The 27,964-nt window shown below is 42.4% G+C and overlaps 1 protein-coding gene across 1 annotated transcript in view; it reads left to right on the forward strand.

Annotated features, from left to right (window-relative positions):
- The first annotated feature begins 244 nt into the window (after nt 1-244).
- Nucleotides 245-27,964, forward strand: part of GALM (galactose mutarotase) — a 67,113-nt gene continuing 39,393 nt past the window's right edge. The window contains exons 1-4 of the mRNA XM_012788472.3: nt 245-533; nt 12,929-13,083; nt 18,984-19,190; nt 26,467-26,548. Coding sequence (XP_012643926.1) covers nt 344-533; nt 12,929-13,083; nt 18,984-19,190; nt 26,467-26,548 — 634 coding nt within the window. The 5' untranslated portion in view covers nt 245-343. The remainder of the gene's footprint in view (nt 534-12,928; nt 13,084-18,983; nt 19,191-26,466; nt 26,549-27,964) is intronic.

The following is a 27,964-nucleotide window of genomic DNA, read 5'->3' on the forward strand; positions in this document are numbered from 1 at the left end:
TTGCAGACTCCGGATTCGGGTTTAGAAAGACTACCGGCCCCAAAATGCAATTTCACCTCCCAAAGACTACCCTTCCCAACATGCAATGCAACTGGGGGGGGAGCAAAAGGGAAAAACTGCAAGCTTGGCAGGGCAGGAAAGTTTGCCTTCCTGTTACCCTCGGGCAAAGTAATGATTTACATAAGGCCCCGGAGGATATTGTTTTCCGGAGTGGTCACTCCCTAAATCCCGGCGAGGAGAGGGAGGAGTCCGACCGAGTCACGCCCCTTCTCCAGTAAACTCGGGAGGCTGCCAGCCCAGCGGCTGGAGTTTGCGGAGCGCGTGGTAGCCGCGCGGCCTCACCATGGTGTCGGTGACGAGAGCCGTGTTTGGGGAGCTCCCCGCGGGGGCGGGCACAGTGGAGAAGTTCCAGCTGCAGTCAGACCTGCTCAGAGTGGACGTCATCTCCTGGGGCTGCACGATCACAGCCCTGGAGGTGCAAGACAGGCAGGGGAGAGCCTCAGACGTGGCGCTCGGCTTTGCCGGGCTGGAAGGTGGGTTGAACTCTGCCCGGGGCCGCTCACACCGCGGATCGATCGTGCCGCCCGCCCTGCGAGGAGCCGAGGGGAAAGTCCCCCAGCTTGGGCCGGTCTAACTTGGAGTGCGTGGATCCGGGTAACTCGGGCTTGCGTGGCCGGCCGGCCAGTGTTTGGAAAAAAACATAATGAATGGAAATAGCCGTAGGACTTGGCTTCTGATTATCCATTCAGGCTTTGCCTCAGTAAAATGTAAAAAACGCCAGTTGAGGGCAACATAAACTCCAGCGACCCTGGAGCGACCTTTGAACCGCCAGATCCTTAGAGAAGGCAGGAGAGGAAAGAGGAAGCCAGTGGCCCCTAGCTCTTGCCTTGTATCCTTTTTGTAGAAGGAAAATCAAAGATGTGCGTTGTCCACTTTTCTCCTTAATATAGTTTTTTGAGATAGAGTCTCGCTTTGTTGCCTTGGCTAGAGTGAGTGCCGTGGCATCAGCCTAGCTCACAGCAACCTCAAACTCCTGGGCTCTAGCAATACTCCTGCCTCAGCCTCTAGAGTAGCTGGGACTACAGGCATGCGCCACCATGTCCGGCTCATTTTTTCTATACATTTTCAGTTGTGCAGCTAATTTCTGTCTATTTTTAGTAGAGACGGGGTCTTGCTCTTGCTCAGGCTGGTCTCAAACACCTGAGCTCAAACGATCCCGCCTTGGCCTCCCAGAGTGCTAGGATTATAGGCCTGAGCCACTGTGCTCAACCTCTTTTTCTTAAGATTCTCTTTGAGGCCTGGTTGCCCTCCATAAGGTAAGCTCAGTCGGGGCCCAGCACCCCCAGCTGCTCAGTAACCATAAACTGAGTGAACCGGAGAAACCAACTCAGGTCTTTTGCTAACTTGGATGGGCTTTTATCCCGTGGGAATTCGTGGGCAATTAGTATCATGTATTAATTCATGCATTCAAAAATTCTGTTAATTCAACGAACTCGTTCAACAAGACAGACAGGGCCCCACTCTTGTGGAGTTTGCGGTTTAGCTAGGGAGATAGGTTTTAACCCAATACTTGCATAAATAAATAATTATAATTACAGCAAAGGAAAATGTACATTGTGCTATTTCTTGGCACTTCAGTGTAAATAGACAGAAAATTAAGTCTGAAATAAAGTTGGCAAAGGAAGACTGCTCAGTGGTGGGAGTGTGTACAAGGTCTGCCTGAGAGGAGGTTTGAGGTTTTCCTTTTGGTGTGTCATTCTGTCTGTTTGGTTCTTTAGATGTGACACTTAGCTCATGGTTTGGGGTCAACAGAAAACTCTTGAGTTTTGTTTTTTCCCTTGAAAGTCTTAAATTTGCTCCCTGCTTCCTTAACAAAATGTATTGTAAGAATATTCCTGAGGGCCAGGCACGGTGGCTCACGCCTGTAATCCTAGCACTTTGGGAGGCTGAGGCCGTAGGATTGCTCGAGGCCAGGAGTTCGAAACCAGCCTGAGCAAGAGTGAGACCCTGTCTCTACTATAAAAATAGAAAGAAATTAATTGGCCAACTAATATATATAGAAAAAATTAGCCGGGCATGGTGGCACATGCCTGTAGTCCCAGCTACTTGGGAGGCTGAGGCAGCAGGATTGCTTGAGCCCAGGAGATTGAGGTTGCTGTGAGCTAGGCTGATGCCATGGCACTCACTCTAGCCTGGGCAACAAAGCGAGACTGTCTCAAAAAAAAAAAAAAAAAAAAAGAATATTCCTGAGGATCCTGTTCTGTGCCTCTGGTTGTCTTTATTTACCTTGGAGCCTCCACAACTTGGCTCCAAGAAGCAGAATTTCTTTGGTAACTTAAGGGAGTCTGTTACAGGAGACTCACCGGTACCAAGGTGCGGGGATGTGGGGGAAATCAGCTCCACTTCCCCTTCTTGTCTGTGTCCCCTCCAACTTCTGGGGAAGACATCTGCAGAGTCAGAAGGCAGGAAAGAGGCTGGCAAATGATTCTAAAGACGATTCTTTAGAATCATTTTGCTGAGTCACCTCTCTCTGCTACTAGCATAACCATTTTCTAGGTTGAAACAGAATCACAAAGAGATTGATTCATGCAAAATCATTCAATGGCGTCAAAGAAGAATTGGTGACATATGGCCTGGGATTCCAGAGCCAGTTAATTTTTTTTTTTTTTTTGAGGCAGAGTCTTGCTTTGTTGCCCAGGCTAGACTGAGTGCCGTGGCGTCAGCCTAGCTCACAACAACCTCAAACTCCTGGTCTCAAGCAATCCTGCTGCCTCAGCCTCCCAAGTAGCTGGGACTACAGGCATGCACCACCATGCCTGGCTAATTTTTTCTATATATATTAGTTGGCCAATTAATTTCTTTCTATTTTATAGTAGAGACGGGGGTCTCACTTTTCCTCAGGCTACTTTCGAACTCCTGACCTGGAGCAATCCACCCACCTCGGCCTCCCAGAGTGCTAGGATTACAGGCATGAGCCACTGCGCCCGGCCTCAGAGCCAGTTAATTCTTTTTTCCTGAATTTTATTTTATTCTATTTTATTTTAGAGTATTATGGGGCTACAAATGTTTTGGTTCCATAAATTGCTTTTGTGCCATTTGAGTCAAAGTTATAAGTGTGTCCATTATCCAGATAGTGTGCATTATTCCTGTTAGGTGTGAATTTACTCATCCCCTCCAGTCCCCTCCAACATGCTTGATTTCAATTAGTTTTATTTCCATATGTGCACATAAGTGTTGTTTGATTAATTTAATGGGGCATACACGTGGTACTTGTTTTTCCATTGTTGTGATACTTCACTTAGAAGAATGGTCTCCAGTTCCATCCAGGTTAATACAAGAGGTATTAGTTCACTATTTTTTTATGGCTGAGTAGTACCATGTATCCGTATACACCACATTTAATTAATTCACTCATGTATTGATGGGCACTTGGGTTGTTTCCACATCTTTGCAGTTGTGAATTGTGCTGCTATAAATATTCCGGTGCAGGTGTCTTTTTTGTAAAATGTCCTTTTTTCCTTTGAGTAAATACCCAGTATTAGGATTGCTAGATGGTAGCAACTTGGTAGCAAATGGTACCATTTGGTAGCAAATGGTAGGTCTACTTTTAGTTCTTTGAGGTAGCTCCATACTATTTTCCATAGAAGTTGTACTAGTTTGCAGTCCCACCAATAGTGTATAAGTTTTCCTGTCTCTCCGCATCAACACCAGCATTTGTTTGGGGATTTTTTTTTTTTTTTTATAAAAGCCATTCTCACTGGAGTTAGGTGATATCTCATTGTGGTTTTGATTTCAATTTCCCTGATGATTAGAGACATGGAGTATTTTTTAAATATGTTTGTTAGCAATTAGTCTGTCTCCTTTGAAAAGCTTCTGTTCCTCATTGGAAATCAAGCAGGAGGGAGGAGGGAAGAGGGGATAGTTAAATTCACACCTAAGGGGTACAATGCACACTATCTGGGGGATAGGCACACTTACAACTTTGACTCAAATGGTACAAAAGCAGTTTTGTAACCAAAATGTTTATACTCTCATTATATGCTGAAATAAAAGGGGAAAAAAAAGCTTCTGTTCATGTCTTTTGCCCACTTTTTAATGGGGTTGTTTGATTTTTTTCTTGCTGATTTGCTTGAGTTCTTTGTAGATTCTGATATCAGCCCTTTATCAGATGTATAGCATGCAAATGTTTTCTTCCATTATGTAGGTTGTCTATTTACTCTATTGATTGTTTCCTTGGCTGTGGAGAAGCTTTTTAATTGGATCAGGTCCCATTTGTTTATTTTTGTTGTTGCTGTGATTATTTTGGGGGACTTCTTCACAAATTCTTTGCCTAGGCTGATGTCTATAAGTTTTCCCAACATTTTCTTCCAGAATTCTTATAGTTTCATGCCTTAGGTTTAAGTCTGTTATCTATCATGAATTAATTTTAGTGAGTGGTGAGAGGTGTGGATCCTGTTTCAATCTTCTACATGTGGCTATCCAATTTTCCCAGAACCATTTATTGAATAGGGATTCTCTTCCTTAGTTTATGTTTTTGTCTGCTTTGTCAAAGATCAGATGGCAATATGAGAATGGTTTTATATCTGAGTTTTCTAATCCATCGGTATATGTCTCTGTTCTTGTGCCAATACCATGTTATTTTGGTTACTATAGCTTTGTAGTATAGCTCGAAGTCTGATAGTGATACCTCCTGATTTGTTCTTTTTGCTTAAGGTTGCATTGGCTGTTTGGACTCTTTTCTGGTTCCATACAAAGTGTAGAATTGTTTTTTCTAGATCTGTGAAAAACGACGTTGGTATTTTAATAGGGATTGTATTGAATCTGTAAATCACTTTGGGTAGTATAAACATTTTAGCAATGTTGATTCTGCCAACCTGTGAGCATGATATGTTTTTTCATTTGTGTATAGCCTCTGCAATTTCCTTCGTCAGTGTTTCATGGTTCTCCCTGTAGCGGTCTTTCACCTCCGTAGTTAAATATATTCCTAGGTATTTTATTTTCCTTGTTGCTATTGTGAAAGGTATCAAGTCTTTGATTTGATTCTCACCTTGACTATTGTTGGCATATAGGAATGCCACTGATTTGTGTACCTTTCTGCCTGATCTAGCCTACTTTTAAGGCTTTCCACTGTGTTTTGTAATTCCTTGAATGAATTTTTCATTTCCAGAAGCTTGACTTTTTTTAAAACAATTTGATTTCTTTAGTGAATTTTTCTTTCATTTCCTGCATTGTTTTTGTGGTTTCTTTGTGTTGGGTTTCTATTTTTTCTTGTATTTCATTGAGCTTCCTTACAATCCATATTTGAAATTCTTTTTTTTTTTGTTTGTTTAAATTTTTAAAATATTTATACTTTTTACTTTATTTTATTTTTTTATAACCTAATGGATGTGGATATATTTGAAATTCTTCATCAATCATTTCAATATTCTTGTTTTGGTTTGTTTCCATTGGTATGGAGTTATTGTGTTCTTTTAGGGGTGTCCTTTCACTCTGATTTTTCATGTATCCAGAGATCTTTTGCAGATTCCTTCTCATCTGAAGCAGCTTTTGCTTCTTATTTTTGTATTTTCTTTTGATTAGATAATGGCATGCCCAGTTGAATATCTGAGATAGTGGGTGGTGCTTGTGGATGAGACTCAACTACGCACCGTGTATGATTGAGTCAGTAAATGCTATAAAGGGTGTGCAAATTGACCTCCCTATCAGTAGGTGGCGCTTGCTGGAAGAAACAAGCTGCAGTGTTGTTTTTGGGTCCCATCACTGGCTCTAGTTCCTCTGGAGAAGCACTTGATTGCCCTAGGTGGTGGGTGGGGCCCTGGAATTTTAGGTGAGTACTTATTCTGAGCAGTTTCAGGTGGTTTCAACAGCTAGGCTTGCAGAGAATTATTAATACATTCTTGCAACAATATTATGTATCCTTAGTGCTTTTCCCCTTGGCTTTTCCACTCTATTTTAGTTGAGCATGACAAAAATGTCCCAATTTGTATGATCAAGTTTCACAAAAGTTTGACCCCCAAATGTTCTTAAAAAAGAGAAGAAACCATTAGCTCCCCTAGATTACAGTGATCCAGCTGACATTTCATTGCCTTCCCTATGTTCAGTGTATCTTGAGAATGTTCAATAGCGTTTCCATATCAGAATACATCGCAGGCTTCACAAAATGCCAGGTTGAATCAAAGCATTTATTTATTTATTTTTTATTTCTATTTTTTCCCCTTTTATTTCATCATATTATGGGGGTACAAATATTGTTAGGGTTACATATATTGCCCCTGCCACCCCTCCCTCCCCCTGACATGCCAGAGATTCAAGCATGTCCAATAAAAATGTTCTATTTCATAGTACAACTCAAGTTCAATCTGACCCTCAAATCTAAGCTATGCCATATGAATAATGTGGAACAGATTAGGAATGAAGCTACTTTTAAAAACAAAATTAGGTGTGATGCAGTGGCAGCTGAAGAAAGGGGGAAGTTCTGGTCTTTCCAGAGTTATCTGATGGGCACGATGGCGGATGAGAGAGACTATCATCTTACAGAAGCTGCTAGAGATCTGGCAGAGACCTACTTAGAACTGAATCAAAGCATTTAATATATTCCTAGGTACTGTATCAAGATGGACATTTCATTCACATGCTATAACTTGGATGATTGAATTACTTTAAAAGGAAAGCTATTTTCAAAAGAAGAAGTTGGGGGGAAATACCATTAGCTAATAAAGTAATGCTTTCTAATATGTTTAGCCATCTTTGAGGTTATTGTAAGTGGACCTCAGTTCCTTGTTTTACAACCCCATCTTTCAGTGTTTTGTAGATTCTTTTGTAATACAATTCCATATATGTCATAACAGGAAGCATAATTGTCAGAAAAGTATGAAATGGCACATTGGGGCTCAGAAAACCATACCCTAAGTGAAGGTCTAAGAAATAGCCTCGAAGCAAAGTCTCTCTGCACTTCTGCCCTACTGCCTCTTGCCGGTCCTTCTCCCTCAAGACAAGCCATAGAAGCTAAAATTCCTCTCTCCTAAAGCTGGTCGTAGAACCCCTTTTCTACAAAGCCAGCTATACATCCTAAAAATATTACTCTAACCTTTTCCCTCTGCTTTCTGTGTAACAGCTGGCCATAAAGAAATTAAGACCCTCATTCTAGAGGTGTCCTGCCCCATACCCAGGAGGAAGGAATGCTGCTCAGAGAAACCAAGGAGAATCTGAACAGACAGGCCTTGCTGAGTTTCCACACTCAGTTTATTAGTGTTAGATCTTCCCCCTTTTGTCTAGTCATATTTCTACACAGCTGTCCATACTCAGTTGAACATAAAGATGGATTTTCTCTGTATCTTTGGGTCTTCATTCTTACGAATGTCTCTAATGTCCACATAAAACTATTATCAAATACATTTGTTATGCTTTTCTCTTGTTAACCTGTCTTTGTTATAGGGATGTTCACCCCTTATTCTCCCCCTACAGTACTCTGCTATGACACATTTATTTTAGTGCATTAAAACCCATGTTAACAAGAAACTGGTAACAGTGGTTGTCCCTAAGAAAGGACCCTGGATAGCTGGGTGCAGGGAGTATGAAGGAGACTTAATTTTGACTGTATATGCTTTTAAAATGTCTGAGTATGTAAGTATATATAAACAAACTGAGGTAAATAATTTAAAGTAATAAGACTTGACAGAGTAAGGAATTATCTTGACATTACCATGTCCCAAGAAGGTTTTGAGCAACGAGGAAGAGCTAAGCGTGGATAATTCCATGAGACATGATCCTTTTGTAACTGCCAGGTTGGTTGTGAACAATCTCCAATTTTCCAGATAGGTTATATAAACTGCTTGGAGGACAGCCATAACTGGAGGTCAGAATGATTCAATTTCTCCCTGGGAAAATGAGATTTTTCTTCAATAGAATTCTAAAGAGGTAAACTATATGATCTTTTAGTTACAGCTGGGAAAAATCAGTCATGCCTCCTGTGAGTTTTTCTACCATTTTTTTATATTTAAAAATGTTATTTATCTGCATGTGCCACCTACAGTCATCATGACTTCTTTCAAAGCCTGTGATGAGACTATTTGTTTATAAGCCACAGGTATAATAAACAACCTTCCCATAAAATCAGCAAGACTCCTTCCCTTTCATTTTCCCCTAGTTACCACCAAACACCCAGCTATTACTGCCTTGAGAGCCATTATGGAAAAAATAAAGTTAGTACCTTAGAAAACTTGGGTTAAGAAAAATGAGTAAGGGGCTAGGCGTAGTGGCTCACGCCTGTAATCCTAGCATCTGGGAGGCCGAGGCGGGAAGATTGAGCTCAGGAGTTCAAGACCACCCTGAGCAAGAGCAAGACTGGGTCTCTACCGAAAATAGAAAAAATTAGCCGGGCATGGTGGCGCATGCCTGTAGTCCAGCTACTCAGGAGGCTGAGGCAGGAGGATTGCTTGAGCCCAGGAGTTTGAGGTTGCTGTGAGCTAGGCTGACGCCACGGCACTGTAGCCTGGGCAACAGAGTGAGACTCTGTCTCAAAAAGAAAGAAAGAAAAGGAGTGAGGAAAAATGGGATTAGGTTAGAGGCTGCATTTTAATGTTGCAAATGCCCTAGAGTGCCCTCGTAGGAGCATTGAGGATTTCTGGTTTAAATCTCTGCTTTGTCCCTTAAAACTTTGTGACCTTGGGCAAGTTATTTATTTAACCTGCAGACTTATTTCCTCATCTTAAACAAATATGGATTGTGATGATGAAATATGCTGTGGACTGTGCTATGTATCTGACCATATCTGACCACATATCTGGTATGTCTCTGATCAGAGTGAGCAATTAATCTCTTTTATCCTCTTTTCTTCCTTTGTCCCCCAGATCTCTTCCCTCCCACTACTAGACCTTTTTATTTCACTTTATTAACACTGCAACAAGTGGCATGGGGATTCATCTGGGACAGCCAGCAGCCATAAAAAAACCAAAAAACTATGAAATATCTGAGATGATTAAAGTACCTGTCAAATTAATTGTTTTCCTCATATAGACAAAGGACAGTCATTCAGTAGGTGGAGGTTTTGAGTGAGAGTAGTGAGTAATTTTATTTCAGACTTAGTGCATTCTGGCTAAAGTTTGGGCTGTCCGAGGTAAGTGTCATAGTTGGGGTCTTTGGTATGTTAGGGGAGTGGGTAAGGCCATATCCCATGGTTAAGCATTGATTAATTTATTTTGGCCAGTGCCTTGCCCAGAAAAGGAGGCTATTTTTTCCCCTATTTGCCATCTCAGCAATTGACTTGATTAAATCAGCTCATGGCTTGAGCTAGAAGCTTTGAATGTTTCCATGGAAAATAGTATTTTCTGCATTTCAAAACAACTTTTTAGTCACACAGAAGTGGAAACCTAAAAAGAAATAAAAAACAAAAACAAAACAACTTTTTAGGCCAGGCACGGTGGCTCATGCCTGTAATCCTAGCACTCTGGGAGGCCGAGGCGGGCAGATCGCTCAAGATCAGGAGTTCGAGACCAGCCTGAGCAAGAGTGAGACCCTGTCTCTACTATAAATAGAAAGAAATTAGTTGGCCAACTAAAAACATATAGAAAAACTTAGCCGGGCATGGTGGCGCATGCCTGTAGTCCCAGCTACTTGGGAGGCTGAGGCAGGAGGATCGCTTGAGCCCAGGAGTTTGAGGTTGCTGTGAGCGAGGCCGACGCCATGGCACTCTAGCCCGGGCAACAGAGGGAGACTCTGTTTCAAAAAACAAACAAACAAAAAAATCCAACTTTTTAGTCATACCCTATACAGGATTTGGGGATCGTAACTTTTTGTAATTCTGATTTGATGCAAAATCTTAGTAACATAGGAAGATAGCATAAAATTCATTTGTTCTGAAGGGTTTTTCAGACAGTTGGGAATAGTGGTTCCTGCCGTCCTTAGGGTTTAATCCTTAAAAACTATTCCTCCAAATCAAGGAACGGGCAAGTGCTTCTTATCTCCATGGGCTGATTGACTGTTGTCAGGAAGCAGTGGCTTCTAAGAGAATTCTTGCAAGCCTACGAGCCTTACTGTTGGGTTTGTGGTTGTCTCCACACCTAGTATGTCTCTGGCAGAGAGAGGGGTCTCTGTGTATATTTGTTGAATGAGTCAAGGTAGAACTCAGAAATCACTACGGTCAAACTGTTTTTTAGACAAAAATTCTGCTTTTAAGTACATTTTTGAGCTTCTAAAAAGCAGATGAAGCAAAACCAAGAAATGGTTGTTTGGCCCTTTGGGGCTTCTTGTGGTTAACCAGTGCAAGGGGTTTTAAGGTTACAGTTTCAGAAAGAAAGGAGGCTGGGGAGAGGTGGGAATAGCAGAGGAATCAGCCCAGCCCATGCCTAGGGGTGGTGGTAAGGTCAATCAACCCTGAAACCTTGTACTTTCAAAATAATGCAATACTTAAGAACTTGGACTCAGAAGCCAGTCTGGGTTCAAATCCTGCTTCTGCCACTACTTAGCTGTGTATTTGGGAGCAAGCTACTTAACGTTTTCTGTCCTCAGTTTCCACATCTATCTGTAAAATGAGGTAATAACAGTATCTCCCTCATAGAAGTGTTCTGAGGATGAAATGAGTTAAATGTCAAACACATAGAAAGTGGCCGGGACTTAGAAAGCGCTCAGTGTTAGCTGTTATGATAGTCTGTGGGCGGGACTCTGAGGCACCTGCAGAGTAGCAAGGAAGTGAACCAGGAAAGGCATGTAAGAGAATGATTAATGTTTAACTTGAGCCCAGCCAGTTGAGTAATGGGAACCTGTGACCTGTAGCTGGCCTAATCCAGTTCAGGCTCTGTGTCCTGAGAGCCCCTCGAGCTGTGGAAAAATAGTTCCTATGCTTGAATTGCATCCGCTGCTGATCTGAAGTAGACGTGACAGATAAGAGTACCATGGAGAAGGGGAACTGAAATTCCGGGGGCATCTGAGTGAAAAATAGAGCAGAAAGTAATCTTGGTGATAATACAACAAACAAATAATCTCCAAACCTTCATCTTTTCCATTGTAAACCAAGCACAGAGGAACTTAAAGAGAAGGAAAGTACCATAATATGCCCACACACAAAGTTTTAAGTGCAAGGCCACTACCTTGCTTTTTATAGTCCCCTGCCCCCCAAACAACAGTTTATGTTCATCATTATACCATGTAGCCATCAAAAGGATTGTGGTAGATATATATGGAATAGCATGGAAAGAGCTTATGATATTCAATAACTGAAAAATTACAAAACAATGTGTGATGATGGTACAATTCTCTTTACATAGAATTTGTATTTGTATATATACTTATATGTAATTAATTCAAACAAAAAAAAAATGTAGTGTACATGCCAAACTGTTAGCAGTGGTTACCACTGGGAAGGAGGGAAGTTGAGAGGGGAAGGAGTGCTTTCATGTTTTGTTCTTTATTAAGTTGCCAGATTCCACAAATAAAAGTACAGGGTACCCAGTTAAATGTGAGTTTCAGAAAAACAACTTTTCTTCGGCCGGGCGTGGTGGCTCACGCCTGTAATCCTAGCACTCTGGGAGGCTGAGGCCGGTGGATCGCTCAAGGTCAGGAGTTTGAAACCAGCTGGAGCAAGAGTGAGACCCCCATCTCTACTGAAAATAGAAAGAAATTAATTGGCCAATATTAATATAGAAAAAATTAGCTGGGCATAGTGGCACATGCCTGTAGTCCCAGCTACTTGGGAGGCTGAGGCGGGAGGATTGCTTGAGCCCAGGAGATTGAGGTTGCTGTGAGCTAGGCTGATGCCACGGCACTCTATCCTGGGCAACAGAGTGAGACTCTTATCTCAAAAAAAAAAAAAAAGAAAAACAACTTTTCCTTTAAAGCGTAAGTATGTCCCATATATAATGGTAATATGAACGTACTTATGCTAAAAAATTATTTATCGTTTATCTGAAATTCATATTTAACTGAGCATCCTATAGTTCCTCTGGCAAGCCTATTCTGTATCCTTCTGTATTATTTAACTCTCTTTAAAGGATATTTTCATGTATCAATACCAACTGTGTGGTTTCTGAAAAAGAGAAAGAAGAATAAGATATTTTCCTCTCAGGACTACACAAAAATATACTTTTTAGTTAAGAAAATTGATTGGCCTAGGAAAAAAGCAGATTACAAAGCAGCATCATATAGTAAATCCCCCTTATCCATGATTTTGCTTTCCGAGGTTTCAATTACCTGAGGTTAACTGCAATCTGAAAATTTGTGAGTATGTTATAATAAGATATTCTTAGAGAGAGAGAGAGACCACATTTACATAACTTTTATTGCAGTATATTGTTATAGTTGTTCTATTTTATTATTAGTTATTGTTATTAATCTCTCATGTGCCTAATTTAGAGATTAAACTTTATCATAGGTATGTATGGATTGGATAAGACAGACATATATGTATGTATTTGTATATATATATGGTTCAGAACTATCCAGTTTCAGGCATTCACTGGGGGTCTTGGAACGGATCCCCCTCAGATAAGGGGGGCCTGCTGTACTAAGATCCTAGTTTTGTAAATAGGAAAAAAAGCACACATGCATGCACTTAAAGACAGAACGATAGGTGTGCATAAGAATATTATAAACATATTACAGAACACGTTCTTACATTTAGGGAAAAAAAAGTAAATAAAAAATTAAAAAAAAAAAGAATATTATAAACAGTGGTTCTTTCTACTAATTAAGGGGGATTTACATTTTTTTCTGTGTGATTTCTTTATAAGGTTCTTTAACATTTTTTGTAATGAACATGAATTACTTTTGGAAAAGGCCACATGTAAAACATGCCATCTTCTGTGCTTCCGTGGGGACGTCAATATGCCCAAATTGTTGCTGGGTGCAGCTTCCCTCAGAAGAAGGGAGCGGAAACAGTGTGCGCCTCGCCTTCCGCTTGAAGTTCTAAAAGCGCTGTCATCTCGTGTCCTTTCAGGGTATCTCCAAAACAAGCCCTACTTTGGAGCAGTGGTTGGAAGGGTGGTCAACCGAATCGCCAAAGGAACATTCAAGATCGATGGGAAGGAGTATCATCTGGCCATTAACAGGGAGCCCAACAGTCTACATGGAGGAGTCAGAGGGTTTGATAAGGTCAGTTGGGACATGTGACCAAGTTCCCTTGTGGCTCACTTCGAGAAGTACCCTTAGGCATACCTCCTGTTTGCCAGGCACCATCCTAGGCCCTGGAGCACATGCGTGGTAAGGATATAGGAAAGAGGCTGCTCCCATGCCTCAGGGGAGCGGGTGCATTGGCCGTGTGCCAGGGTCCATTCTTCTCTAACACACCTGCCGTGACAGGTGGGGGCGGGGGTGGACAGCCCTCGACTTAGGAAAGACAGGGAACAACTTTCTCCCAGTGTTGTAATCAGGGGGTTGCGTTAAAGAGACATGGATTAATAATAATACCTGCCACATATTGCACAAGACATTCACATATATTATCTTACCCCTACCAGAACCATGTATTAGCATCAGATGGGGAAACTGAGGCACTAAAAGGCCACATGACTCCTAAGTGGGACAGCCAGGTCTGCTTGGCCCAGAGCCCTCCAGGGTGCCCTAATCCTGTCAGTAAGCCCTTCCCTATGTGGCATGGCAGCGCACCCAGGCCTGTCCTTCCGCTAAAGTGCCTCAGGCCTCAAAATTACCTCAGGTTCTCTCCAGTTCCTCCTTTCCACATAAAAACCCATTCCCAAGTGAATCAGCCAGGAAAGCAAACTGATCAAATAGCTTCTCCCTGAGGTGGGAGTGCCTGGCCTTCCGCTTCCTGGCCCCAAGTGGGAGACTGTGGGTTAATTCCAATGATTGCTCTTGTTAGTTTCAGGCTGTGAGGGAGAAAATTTTGGTAGTTCACTTTCTGTTAAATTATACCACCCAGATTACTTGCTAGAGAAACGGCATGCCTGTAGTCCCAGCTACTTGGGGAACCTGAAGTGGGAGGATCACTTAAACCCAGGAGTTTGCGGACAACATGGACAAAAAACGAGAACTCCCTCCCCCCCAATTTCTAAAAAAAAAAATAAAGGCCAGGTGCCGTGGCTCATGGCTATAAGCCCAGCATTTTGGGAAGCTGAGCTGGGAGGATTGCTTGAGATCAGGAGTTCAAGTCCAACCTGGGCAACATAGCAAAACCCCATCTCTACAAAAAAAATTTTTTTTTTTTTTTTTGAGACAGAGTCTCACTCTGTTGCCTGGGCTAGAGTGCCATGGAGTGAGCCTAGCTTACAGCAACCTCAAACTCCTGGGCTCAAGTGATCCTCCTGCCTCAGCCTCCTGAGTAGCTGGAACTACAGGCACGTGCCACCATGCCCAGCTAGTTTTTTCTATATATTTTTAGTTGCCCAATTAATTTCTTTCTATTTTTAGTAGAGACAGGGTCTTGCTCTTGCTCAGGCTGGTTTCGAACTCCTGATCTTGAGCAATCCACCCGCCTTGGCCTCCCAGCGTGCTAGGATTACAGGTGTGAGCCACGGCATCCAGCCAATAGCCAGGCGTGGTGGTGTGAACCTGTGGTCCTAGCTACTAGGGAGGCTGACGCAGGAGGATCGCTTGAGTCCAGGAGTTCAAGGCTACAGTGAGCAATGATTGTGCCACTGCACTCCAGCTTGAGCAATAGAACAAGAAAGACCCTGTCTCTTAAAGAAAAGAAAGAGATAAGAGCCAGAGAAGACAGGACCATATATGGCAGCTAGTGGCCACAATGTCTTCTTTTCTGCCCCTGACCGCCACCTGTCCTGTTGAAGGAAGTTGGTCACTCTGGTTTCCCCTTCCCCATGAGCTTCCTGTCTGTGGCCTAGAAGCAGACTGCCCCATTGGTTCGTCTTTCCTCGGTGATGGGATTCCTCATACGCCAGGGAAAGCATACAGGCAGAACGTGGCATCTGCTCTGCCAGTATTAGAGAGTCTCTAGAATGTTCTGAGTCCGTGGGCAAACCCCATTAGAGGAAGTAAGGCCTAGCTTGGTTTTGGACAGGGATCTTTAGAGAAGCCTACAACAGCACTTTGTTCTAGCTTGTTCCTGTTCTCTCTGCTCACTGTGGTATTTTCCATGGTGTTGCTTAACGTGTATTCTCTTTATGAACGCAGTAAAACTGTGATTGTACATTTTCTTCAGTGCGGTGTGCCTACTGAGCCTCTTCTGTGGGCCAGGGGACTCCTGATGCCCACAGCATAGGGAGGGAGACAGACCCTCACGTAAATAACTGATATAGGGGAGCTGTAACAAGTGCCGTAATGTAGATGCTAACAATACGCTACAGGAACTGGCTGTGAACAAATGAATAGCAACAGAGGACGTATGATTTGAATCATCCCTGAGAACGGATGGCATTTCATTCAATATGTGGAAATTGGAGAGAATGCTGTACAATAGAACAGCCCACAGAGGTGTGTGGAAAGACTTTGAACATTTTTATGAAGCCACTGAAAGTTTTTGAGCAGTAGTAGCTTTTGATATAGTAACATGAGCCTTATCAGATGAACTTTATTTTACATTGTGTTGGATCTCAACAATTACTGAATGGTTGTTGGCTTGGAGGTGTGTGTTTTTCTAATTATACTAACACATTTTTTAAAAAGACAAAAGTTGAATAACCTGACAGGCTTAGAAATGATATAAGAAGGCCTAGAAGTGCAAGATTTCTGGAAATTTGGAAACTACAGGGTCAGGGAAGTCCTTCTGTGACTAGGAATTATACTTAACCAATAATATTGGTTTATATAAAAATCTTCCCATTGTGTTCTTTCTCTAAGAAAGAAAAACTAGGTAGCAAGTTAAAAATATTTTATTTCAAATATTTAATTCCTAAAATTTTCCATTTTGGATATTTGTTTTCTTTTTCTTTTTTTTTAAATGCTCAAAGATGGTGGAGAGTGGACTGCTCCAATAAGGAGCAATCACATTTTTTAATTATACATATAACAGCCTTCATATTTTGAGTGTCTTGAAAGTTCAACATTTCTGGGAGATAATTAGGGTGTAAAATTAATTTTTTACTAAGCCAAGTGAATTTGTTTCAGGTACCAGCTGCTGTCACCGTAGGTGCAGACAGAGACCTCTGTTCCCGCTGGGCTCCCCAGCCCCGCAAATGCAAATGAGAGCCTGGCCCTGCCAGGAGTGGGTGGGCAGAGCCTGGGCTCATAGGTCATTCCTGTGGCCCACAGAGGTTATTACCTTTCAAGTCTATTTGGAATGGCAGAGTTTGGCCTCAGCTATTTTGTTAAAAATGGAGATTTGTCCGAGGCGGGCAGATTGCTCAAGGTCAGGAGTTTGAAACCAGCCTGAGCAAGAGCAGGACCCCATCTCTACTGTAAATAGAAGGAAATTAGGCTGGGCGTGGTGGCTCACGCCTGTAATCCTAGCTCTCTGGGAGGCCGAGGCGGGCGGATTGCTCAAGGTCAGGAGTTCAAAACCAGCCTGAGCAAGAGCGAGACCCCGTCTCTACTATAAATAGAAAGAAATTAATTGGCCAACTGATATGTATATAAAAAATTAGCCGGGCATGGTGGCGCATGCCTGTAGTCCCAGCTACTCGGGAGGCTGAGGCAGAAGGATCGCTCGAGCCCAGGAGTTTGAGGTTGCTGTGAGCTAGCCTGACGCCACGGCACTCACTCTAGCCTGGACAACAAAGCGAGACTCTGTCTCAAAAAAAAAAAGAAGGAAATTAATTGGCCAACAAGTATACATAGAAAAAAATTAGCCGGGCATGGTGGCGCTTGCCTGTAGTCCCAGCTACTCGGGAGGCTGAGGCAGGAGGATCGCTTGAGCCCAGGAGTTTGAGGTTGCTGTGAGCTTGGCTAACGCCACGGCACTCACTCTAGCCTGGGCAACAAAGTGAGACTCTGTCTCAAAGAAAAAAAAAAAAAAGGAGATATTTGAACAAATCTTCACTGATACTAAGATTTGGAATAGTGTTGACAGCCAGACCTGAGTTTGAACGCTAGCTCTGTCATGAATTACATGTGTGACTTTAAGCAAGATTTTTTATTTTTCCCTTCAAACAATAAATATGAAGTATGAACCTCCCTTCCTCTGGCATGTGGGAGGTAGATGTGGGCAAGTTAATTCCATCTAACTCAATTTACTCATCTGTAAAATATTAGTTGGAGCCATGTGAAATTGATAGCGTTCAACTGTTTTAACCCACGATGATGATCATTTCATTTGGTTGAACCAAATCCTTACCCTTACAAGATGATTTATGTAAAGCACCAGTGACCATTAAGCGCTCAACCAATTGGAGGTCTCATGTCTGCTGCAATGGGCCCTTCACTAGTGATCCCAAAGCTCCTTGAAGGAACTGAGAATCTCTGGCCAACTCATCTTCTTACAGTGTAGAATAATGGGATGGGCACAGGCTTAGGACCAAGTCCACTGTTGCTTACTAGCTGTGTGGCCTGGAGCAAACAGTTTATCCTTTCAGAGCCTCAGTTCTCTCATTATTCAATGACAATAATAGTACCTACTGTAAGTCTGCTCTGAGACAGATGAGACAGTGTCTAGGAAGTTTCCAGCTAAGTGTCATGGCTTTGGTTTTCACTTCTCTGTAAGAATAATCTTAGAGCCTCTACGGCAAAGTTGAGAGCAACTGCTATGTTAATCCAAGATCCCAGTTCCTATTTCCAAAAGCAAAACACTTTTATTTATTTATTAATTTTAATTTTTTTTTTTTTTGAGACAAGAGTCTCACTCTGTTGCTCAGGATAGAATACAGTGGCATCAGCCTAGCTCCATAACTTCAAAATCCTGAGCTCAAGCAATCCTCCTTCATCAGCCTTCAGAGTAGCTCAGACTATAGGCACACACTACCACACCTGGCTAATTTTTCTATTTTTGATAGAGAGGAAATCTTGCTCTTGCTCAGGCTGGTCTTGAACTCCTGACCTCAAGGGATCCTCCCACCTTGGCCTCCAGAGTGCTAGAATTACAGGCGAGAGCCACTGTGCCTGGCCAAGCAAAAAGCTTTTTTAGAAAACTTTTCTTTGTATTTTTCTTGCTATTCTTAGAATCAGATTTTCTAGAACAAGAAGAAATCTTCAAGATAATTTTTTCATCCCTTTCATTTTATGATTGATGCTCAAAGACACACAATGGTTGTGACAAACCCGAGAGAAACCAGGCCCCAAAATCAGGAGTTCTGATTTTGTAGGCTAAAATTCTTCCTAATGGAACAAATGCCTTATTTATTTTGAACTCTGCTTAGGAAACAAAGGACTTTGGAGTGTTGTAAATAAATATTTGTATATAGTACCCACAGGAGAGAGGGGCTGATTTATTAAAGTTACTTTTAAAAACTATTGGCCGGGTCGGTGGCTCACTCCTGTAATCCTAGCACTCTGGGAGGCTGAGGCAGGCGGATTGCTCAAGGTCAGGAGTTTGAGACCAACCTGAGCAAGAGCGAGACCCTGTTTCTACTAAAAAAAATAGAAAGAAATTAGCTGGACAACTTAAAATATATAGGAAAAAAAATTTATCCGGGCATGGTAGTCCATGCCTGTAGTCCCAGCTACTCGGGAGGCTGAGGCAGAAGGATTGCTTGAGCCCAGGAGTTTGAGGTTGCTGTGAGCTAGGCTGACACCACAGCACTCTAGCCCAGGCAACAGAGATTCTGTCTCAAAAAGAGAAAAAAAAACTCTTAGCAGATATTACTATAAGACATCTAGTAGAATGAGGCTACAAGATAAAAAAAAATCAAAGAAAAATAATCAAAGAAGGGAAAGAGGAAAATATTGTAGCCACACCTATATAAAGTTAGGGGAAAGAGTATGGGGAATGTGAATAGGTAAAGAGAAAAAAAAATTTTTCTCTCACAAAAGCCACTTTTCTGTATAAAACAAAATTTTAGAATAATTAAAATCCAGGCTATTATTCAAAAGCCTTAATGATTATATAACCACTTTCCTTGCTGGAATCAGTTGTCTCTAGATATTGAAAGATGGCATTAAGCTTGGGATTAGAGTGACAAAGCAGCTTTGAAAACATTTTTTTCCAGGTGCTCTGGACCCCTCAAGTGCTGTCAAATGGCATCCAGTTCTCACGAGTCAGTCCAGATGGTGAAGAAGGCTACCCGGGAGAGTTAAAAGTCTGGGTGACATACACCCTGGACGGTGGGGAGCTCATGGTCAACTATCGAGCCCAGACCAGTAAGACCACGCCAGTCAACCTAACCAACCACTCTTATTTCAACCTGGCAGGCCAGGTAAGTGAACTTGGCTTCTTCTCTCCTGCTTCTAATCTCCTGCTTTGTGGAGTGACCTGGGGCTGTGGCTGGAAAGACCAACCCAGTATGGAATTACTCTGGCATTGGGGTCCCCCCATGGTGATGAAAAGGGCCCAGCAGAAAGCTCATAGTAGGTGCTCAATACATGGGAAGTCATAGAGAAAAGTAGAATGAGTACATTGTACTGCCAAGAGAAGTATGTGTTTCCCATGTGCTTCAGATAAGTAACTAGCTATTTCAGGAACTCCCTCTCATCTCCTTATAATGTGTGCTTACGTTGGCTTCCCTTATTCCACATCTGCTCCCCCGAGATTGCTTCCAATTAAGGTGCTTTCCACCCTTGAATCATCGGAATTGTTCCCGGCCCTGCCCCTTTAGACATGCTGCCCATGTGTGTGTCCCACTGTGTAGCCACCAGCTCCTCCCAGGGCTTTGGGTGGCCGGTCATGCCCTGCACAGTACAGTGGCAGGAGCATTGGACTTGGATTGACAAGACCTGGGTTTAGTCTGGAACAAGGAAGGATATTAAAAAAAAAAAAAAAAAAAGACATGGGTTTTTTTAGATTAATAATCATACTCTCAATTTCACAATAATAGCTACCTACTATTTGTCGGCCACTATTAGAAGCACTTTGTGAAGTTGTTGGTAAAGACACTCAACCCAGCACAGGGGTAAACCGCAGTGGGAGGACACTTGAAATGTCCTCCTGAGAGTGGTGCAGAGCCACTGACACCCCCTCTTCAGTGCCCCCCTCTAACCTGCCGCATTCCCTCCTAATGGCAACGTTTCAGCTTATTGAGGAGGTCACCACACCAGACAGAGGCCATCACACCAGACAGAACAAAAACCTTAGCTAAACTCTAGAGACTGTATCTATTATTTCCTTTTTATCTCAGGAACTCATCGTTGTCCACTATACTTAGATCACTTTGGCGTGGTTTCCTACCACAAGATGACCTTCACAGCCAACCAGTAATATCTTGCATTTTACACTCTTTTAGGAGTTTGCTGATGATCTGCTAGGGGTTTTTTTCCCCCTTAGAATCTTCTCAAATAGTAGAATTAATTGGTTTTTATATAATTATATGAAGTTCTCCCTTTAAAAGTAAGAAAAATGGTCCTTCACTTGCTTGTTCCTTATCTGTGGGAATGTCTACCATCCTTCTTGAGATTTTCAAAACTAACCAAAAGCCAAAAGCAAAACAAAAACGCCCAGGCAGGAGAAGCTCTATTTTTTAAAATAATTTCAGAAAGAAACAACAGAAATAGAACAAAATATTGTTTTATGTAGGTAGTAAGTGATGGTGATTTTTCTGTTTTCCACATTTTTGAATACTTAGGACATCCTTGTTTTATAATGGGGGAGATCTAAAGGAATAGATTCGGAAATAGAGAAATCGTGCATGAAGTATTCCATCTGCCAGTGTGTTTCAATGAAGGAGATGAAATGAGAATGTGAAGTTTACTAAGGCTCTTTCCATTTATCACCCTTCCAATCCTACAGGGACTTGGAGTGACAAGTATTTCTGAATCTCTTTCCAAAGTCTGAATGAGTTCCCAGATCATAGTCCCCACCCAGAAGGTTGGACGGTGTAAAATCCCTTTCTTATACTACAGGTTGAATATCTCTTATCCAAAATGCTTGGGACCTGCCGGGCGAGGTGGCTCACGCCTATAATCCTAGCTCTCTGGGAGGCCAAGGCGGGAGTGTTGCTCAAGGTCGGGAGTCTGAAACCAGCCTGAGCAAGAGCAAGACCCCATCTCTACTAAAAATAGAAAGAAATTAATTGGCCAACTAAAAAAAATATAGAAAAAATTAGCCGGGCATGGTGGCGTATACTTGTAGTCCCAACTACTCAGGAGGCTGAAGCAGGAAGATTGCTTGAGCCCAGGAATTTGAGGTTGCTGTGAGTTAGGCTGATGCCATGGCACTCTAGCCCAGGCAACAGAGTGAGACTCTGTCTAAAAAAAAAAGTTCTTGGGACCATAGTGTTTCAGATTTTGGAGTTTTCCAGATTTTGGGATATTTACATTATATATACTTACCAGTTGAGTATCCTTAATTCACAAATCCAAAATCCCAAATGCTGCAGTTAATGTTTCTTCTGAGGTCATGTTGGCATTCAGAAAGCTTCAGATTTTGGAGCACTTTGGATTTGGGATTTTCTGATTAGGGAAGCTCAACCTGTATCTTAGTAAGTGCAGCTCTGATTTCACAGCCACCACCTTCAGGGTTGAGGGTGGGTGGGGACCACCAGCCTTTGGGGGCACTCAAGTAGGAGTGGATTATCTTATTTGCGGCCCAAGCATCGGCTTATCACTCCTAAATTTGAGTGTTGGAGGCCTGGGGGAAGGGATAACTGTGTTTTTCAAAGAATGGAAAATGTATGTGGGTTACACATTGCTTTTTGTTTTGTTTTGTTTTTCTGCTTTTTCCCGTGCCTAACATAAAACTGGGAAAATGTGTTTCTTTCTTTTTTTTTTTTTTTTATTTCGGCATATTATGGGGGTACAGATTTTAAGGTTTCAATAAATGCCCATTTCCTCCCCTCCCCCCAAAAGTCTGAGTCTCCATCATGACCATCCCCCAGATGGTGCACATCTCACTCATTATGTATGTATATACCCGCCCCCTCCCCCCTCCCGCCTGCCCAATACCCTATTACTGTAGTACCTATGTGTCCACTTAGGTGCTACTCAGTTAATACCAGTTTGCTGGAGAATATATCTGGTGCTTGTTTTTCCATTCTTGGGATACTTCACTTAGTAGTATGGGTTCCAGCTCTAACCAGGAAAATATAAGATGTGCTATATCACCATTGTTTCTTAGAGCTGAATAGTACTCCATGGTATACATATACCACATTTTATTATCCATTCTCGGATTGATGGGCACTTGGGCTGTTTCCACAGCCTTGGAAAATGTGTTTCTTATTGAAACTTGACCTAAAGAACTATGAAAGCAGGTCTGGGGGAATTCAAGATGAAAAGTTATAGCTGTGGTTCTGGTATGACCAAGTAGATATGTCATCAGGAACCCAGGTTCTTCCATTTTTTTATCTACTTCCTCAGTGTTTTGGCTTTTGTGTTCAGGCTTATCCCCTCCTGGTCACAGGATGGTTGCCACGGCTTCAGAAATCACCTTATATAGTCATATCCAGAGACAAAAAGGACCTATTCCTTTTTTCATATCGCTAATGTTCCCTTTTTAAGAACAAGCAAAACCATTCCTAGAAGCCCCCCAGCAGACTTTCTCTCACATTTCATTGGCCAGAGTGTGGGCAATGCTAGAGCTAACCCAGTCGCCAGCAGGGGAATTAGACCACTGTGATGGGCTGAGACCAATCAAAATTTGCTCTCTGGGAATGGGGAGGTGGCTCCTTCCCTAAATACATGGCATAGGACATAGGATAAATCAACACATCAGGTTTCTATCAGGGGAAAGGGAGGGCACTGATAAAGGGGTTGTTGTGGCTTTTGAGTAGTCACCAATAGTATCTGTTCACAGAAAGACAAATACAGCATGTTCTCACTTATAAGTGGGAGCTAAATAATTTGTATACATGGAAGCAAAATGTGGAATGATGGACAATGGAGATTCAGAGGGCTGGTGGCGCAGGAGGAAGGTGGATGATGGGAGGTTGCTTGGCAGGTACAATGTGTGTTGCTACCATGATGGATACACTGAAGGCCCTGGCTTCACCGCAGTGCAATATATCAATGCAGCAAAGTTGCGTTGTACCCCATGAATAGAATGCAAATAAAAAAATGAAGCAAAAATAGTGTCTGTTACCTCCTGTTAGAGGTGATGAAAGCTGAATTAAGGCCATGGTTGTGCAGTGGGGTTTAAGGCCCCATGCAAGTTGTAAGGGACTCTCTAAATGATTAATGTTACAAACTGGTAGCAGGCAAACAAAGTTAACCAAAACAAACACTGAACTCAGAGATGGGCCTTGAGAGCTGTTTGTGAATCAGCATTTCTTGCCAAGTTTCCATCAGGCTTGAAAGCAAATGATTCCAACAGTAATATTCCACCAGCGTAAATGGTTGCATTTTTCCAGGACAGAAGAGTCATTAAACAAAGCATGCTTTTCTTTAATGAAGGAATGTTAGTACTGCTTAGTGACCATTAAGAGAGTGAATATTCCTTTTCTTTACCTCCAAGGTTTCTTCCTAACATCTCAGACTCATCACTTTATTTATTTATTTTTTTGAGACAGAGTCTCGCTCTGTTGCCCAGGCTAGAGTGAGTGCCGTGGCGTCAGGCTAGCTCACAGCAACTTCAAACTCCTGGGGAGCTCAAGCAATGAGCCTGACTAATTTTTTAGTCAGGCCTGACTAATTTTTTCTATATATATTGGCCAATTAATTTCTTTCTATTCTATAGTACAGACAGGGTCTCGCTCTTGCTCAGGCTGGTTCGAACTCCTGACCTTGAGCAATCCGCCCGCCTCAGCCTCCCAGAGTGCTAGGATTACAGGCGTGAGCCACCATGCCCGGCCAGACTCATGACTTTATTTGGTGTGTGATTTTCAGATTGATTCATTTTCTTCCTGCCCTAGTGCTTAAAAAAAAAAAAAAAATTAAACAAACAAAAAAAGGAAATTCCTAAGCAGCTTTATCATTTATAATAGTAAAACAGTGGAAACAACCCACAAGTCCATCAACAGGAGAATGGATAAACAAATTGTGAGATTGACATGCAATGGAATACTACTCAACAATAAAAAGGAACAAATTACTGATATAATAACATGGATGATCTCGAGAGCATTATCTTGGGTAGAAGCAACAAGGCACAAAAGGGTGTATACTGTATGATTCTGTTTATGTGAAGTTCTAGAACGGGCAAAGCTAATCTATAAACTATATATATCAGAACAGTGTTCTGGTTATAAATAAGAATTTATTAAAAAAACAAAAAAGGAGGAAGAAGAAGGCACCTAGGAAACAAAGTGAAGACCTGCACAGATGCTAGGCTGGGAGTGCAGAGAATGACCTCACTTCCTACAGGCTTCCCTCCCTGAATGACATCAGATAGGGTGTTCCTTAAGTCTTATTTGTGCAAGGGGAGGATGGAGGAGCTTCTGTCCAGGCTCTCCTTTTCTTTTTCTTTTTTTTTTTTTTTTTTTTTGAGACAGAGTCTCACTTTGTTGCCCAGGCTAGAGTGAGTGCCGTGGCGTCAGCCTAGCTCACAGCAACCTCAAACTCCTAGGCTCAAGCGATCCTTCTGTCTCAGCCTCCCGAGTAGCTGGGACTACAGGCATGCGCCACCATGCCCGGCTAATTTTTTACATATATATATCAGTTGGCCAATTAGTTTCTTTCTATTTATAGTAGAGACGGGGTCTCGCTCTTGCTCAGGCTGGTTTTGAACTCCTGACCTTGAGCAATCCGCCTGCCTTGGCCTCCCAGAGAGCTAGGATTACAGGCGTGAGCCACCGTGCCCGGCCCAGGCTCTCCTTCTCTGAGACGCTTCAGCTGTGTGGGTTGCAGCTCCCAATTGAGTACCACCAAGGCTTTGAACCCAACCTTCCATACCCCTGTCTGGGCTGACCCACCACCTTCCGGTTTGAGTATTGAACAAATAGAGCCAGGGAAATAGCAGTAGCCACAAATTCTCTTCCCTTAGCTCTACCTCCCTCAGCCCAGAGGCCTCTTCAGTGCTGGCACTGCCCTGAGGCATGAGAGGATGGCAGTAGAGGGAGCCACCCAGACCCACTGAGTCTAAAGCTGCTCTAGGAGGCGTGCAGACCCTCTTCCAGCTAGGACTGGCCTTCCCAGATCAGAATATGGACCAAACCAGTGGCTAAGACAGGGAATTTGGGCAGAGGCCTGGCCCTGACCCGCCCATTCCATGTACCCAGTGGGAGAATATAAGAGATCATAGTTCTTTAGAAACAGAGCCTCCTAGTAGTGTGATCAAACCAATTCCTGTCATGTTTCAACATAGATTCTCAGGGTCTTTAAAATCTTGGCCCTTCTTCTCAAAATGACTCCCATAAAATCTGTTTCCAACTATCCTGCAGCCTCTGCCTCTCTCTGCTTACTTCACAGTCTAGCTTAGCTCAGGCTTTCTCAACCTTGCCACTGTTGACCTTTGGGGCCAGATAATTCTCTGCTGTGGGGGCTGGGAGTGAGGACTGTCCTGTGCATTGCAGGGTGTTTAGTAACATCCCTGGCCTCTCCATACTAGATGCCAGTAGCACCTCCAGCCCCAGACATGACGATAAAAAGTGTCTCCAGACATTGCCAAATTCTCCCTGCAGGGCAAAATCACCCCCCATTTGAGAACCACTAGTGTAGGTTATTTTTGAGCATTCACTAAGCAGAAGCCCTCACTTGGTTTCCCTTCACCATCTTCTGCTGTGATGCTTTAAAATATGTTACAGTTGATAATTTTTTTTAAAAATATCCTTTGTATTACAAACTTACTTATGTGTTTTCCAATTTGCAAACAGTACAGTACAACTATACTAAGGTGTTCTTCCCAAGGACCCTGGCAAAGGTAAAATTAGCCCAAAGGAAATGAGATTCTAGGTTAAGTTACTACCCTGGGGCCACTCAGTGAGAGCTGGAACAAGACCCCAGGTCTCTGCCACTGACCAATGCTTCTTGTACCAGCCTTGGCTCCCCCAAAAGGGCAGGTGCAGGAGGTAGGCGGGTGCTCAAAAGCAGGGGCTGCAGTTCTAACTCCTGGGCTTCTGCTGTATAGCAGGGAGTAGGTCCTCCAGGTGGGAACCAGGCAGAGAGGGGTCCCAGATGGCCCTTTCCCGCCCCCCACACCCAGAAGTGATCCTGGAGCAGGACCTTGGCCTTCCACGACCTGTGCATTCCTGGTCACTGTCCCTTGCTCTTCTGTTTTCCTGGCATGTGAGGAGAGTAGAAAAATCGCCTCCACTAATAAGCCCAGGGTCCAAAATGCTTTCAAAGCACTGTGTTCTCTCTGACTTTACACCTTCATATTCATTCCATCTAGGAAAGAAAATGCATACATGCTTGAATATGTCTTCCAAATTTATCAATTGCTATTTTGAGCACTTAAATGATCATGTTTATTCTTATTTATTTACTTATTGTTAGGGGGGCAAAGACTACCTGTGAATATATGTAATCATTACCATCAGTCAAATGAGATTTCTAAAGTTTTTGCTAATGCCTGAAAACATTTTTCCAAGAGAAGTTATAAAGCAAATATATTAAATAAGACTAAGCAGTAAATCTTCTTTTCTTTCCTCTGCCTTTGCCTCCCAGGGTTCCCCAAATATATATGACCATGAAGTTACCATAGAGGCTGATACTTTTTTGCCTGTGGATGAAAACCTGATTCCTACAGGTTGGTGAATTTAAGCTTTTTTATGCTATGTGAGATCATGGATTGGATCTGGAACCTGAGAAACTGGGGAAACTATTAGGGAAACTGGTAAAATTTTAATAAAGTCTGTAGCTTAGTTAATAGAATTATACCCATGTTAATTTCTTAGTTTTGATATTTGTACTGTGTTTATGTAAAAACTAATATTAGGGTAAAGTGGGTGAAGGGTATGCAGAGATGTGCTATTTTTACCACATTTCTGTAAGTCTAAACTTATTTCAGAATTTCAAAGTTAACAAAAGTAAGGTATTACTTTAAGTTTACTAGACACCTGCCTTACACGAGGTAAGGGCTTTTGTTTTAGTTTGACCTCTGTAATGGGTTAAGTTTATGGCTGCTAGCTCAAACATTTTACAAGGAAAACGGGAAGCATGTGAGCCTGCATTCTAAACAGCACCTTCAGTTAACAGCAGGCATTAGAAATTCCCATAACTGTAGTGACTACAAAACGAATTGGAATAATAATGAGAAATTGAGATAAAAGGGCTAAAATTTTTGGCATCACAGTTTTCTAATATTTTCCTGGCTCCAGGGCTGAGTTGAAAGGCTTTTACATTTGTCTCGGTAACATGTGTTATCTTCTGATATTACTCAGCAGACAGGCATGAGTAAGCTGGCCCATCTGGTCCCACTTGCAGAATTATTACATTTGAACTCTATGTTGTGAACTGCAAGGAAAAAATAGTGGTGGCTGCTGTTTTGTGACTGATAAGGAAGAAAGTGAACAAAGCAGCTTGTAAGTGGAGGTTATGAAATAAGTGCATGTGTATTTGTGTGTATTATAAAATCTTCTTATGCATCCTGTTGAGTTTTGATCAGGTAAAAATCACACAAATTCATAATTAGTGCCATGTAAAGATTATTTGAAAGGGCTTGTAAGAGATAATTGTGGCAAAGCACAATAGAGCTTAACATACAATCTAATGGACGGCATAAAACTCACATTCATCTCAGTTCTGCATCATAAATGGTTTCAGGGTCAAATTCCGTACCTTGTACTGATATGGAACAGCTGTTTTTTGTTTTTGTTTTTTGAGACAGGGTCTTGCTTTGTTCCCCAGGCTGGAGTGAGTACCATGGCGTCAGCCTAGCTTACAGCAACTTCAAACTCCTGGACTCAAGCAGTCCTACTGCCTCAGCCTTCCAAGTAGCTGGGACTACAGGCATGCGCCACCATGCCCGGCTAATTTTTTCTATATATATTAGTTGGCCAATTAATTTCTTTCTATTTATAGTAGAGACGGGGTCTCGCTCTTGCTCAGGCTGGTTTTGAACTCCTGACCTTGAGCAATACGCCTGCCTCAGCCTCCCAGAGTGCTAGGATTACAGGCGTGAGCCACCGCGCCTGGCCTTGAACAACTATTGTAGAAGCTAAGA

This window comes from Microcebus murinus, chromosome 3, assembly GCF_040939455.1.
Source record: "Microcebus murinus isolate Inina chromosome 3, M.murinus_Inina_mat1.0, whole genome shotgun sequence".
NCBI classification, from domain to species: domain Eukaryota; kingdom Metazoa; phylum Chordata; class Mammalia; order Primates; family Cheirogaleidae; genus Microcebus; species Microcebus murinus.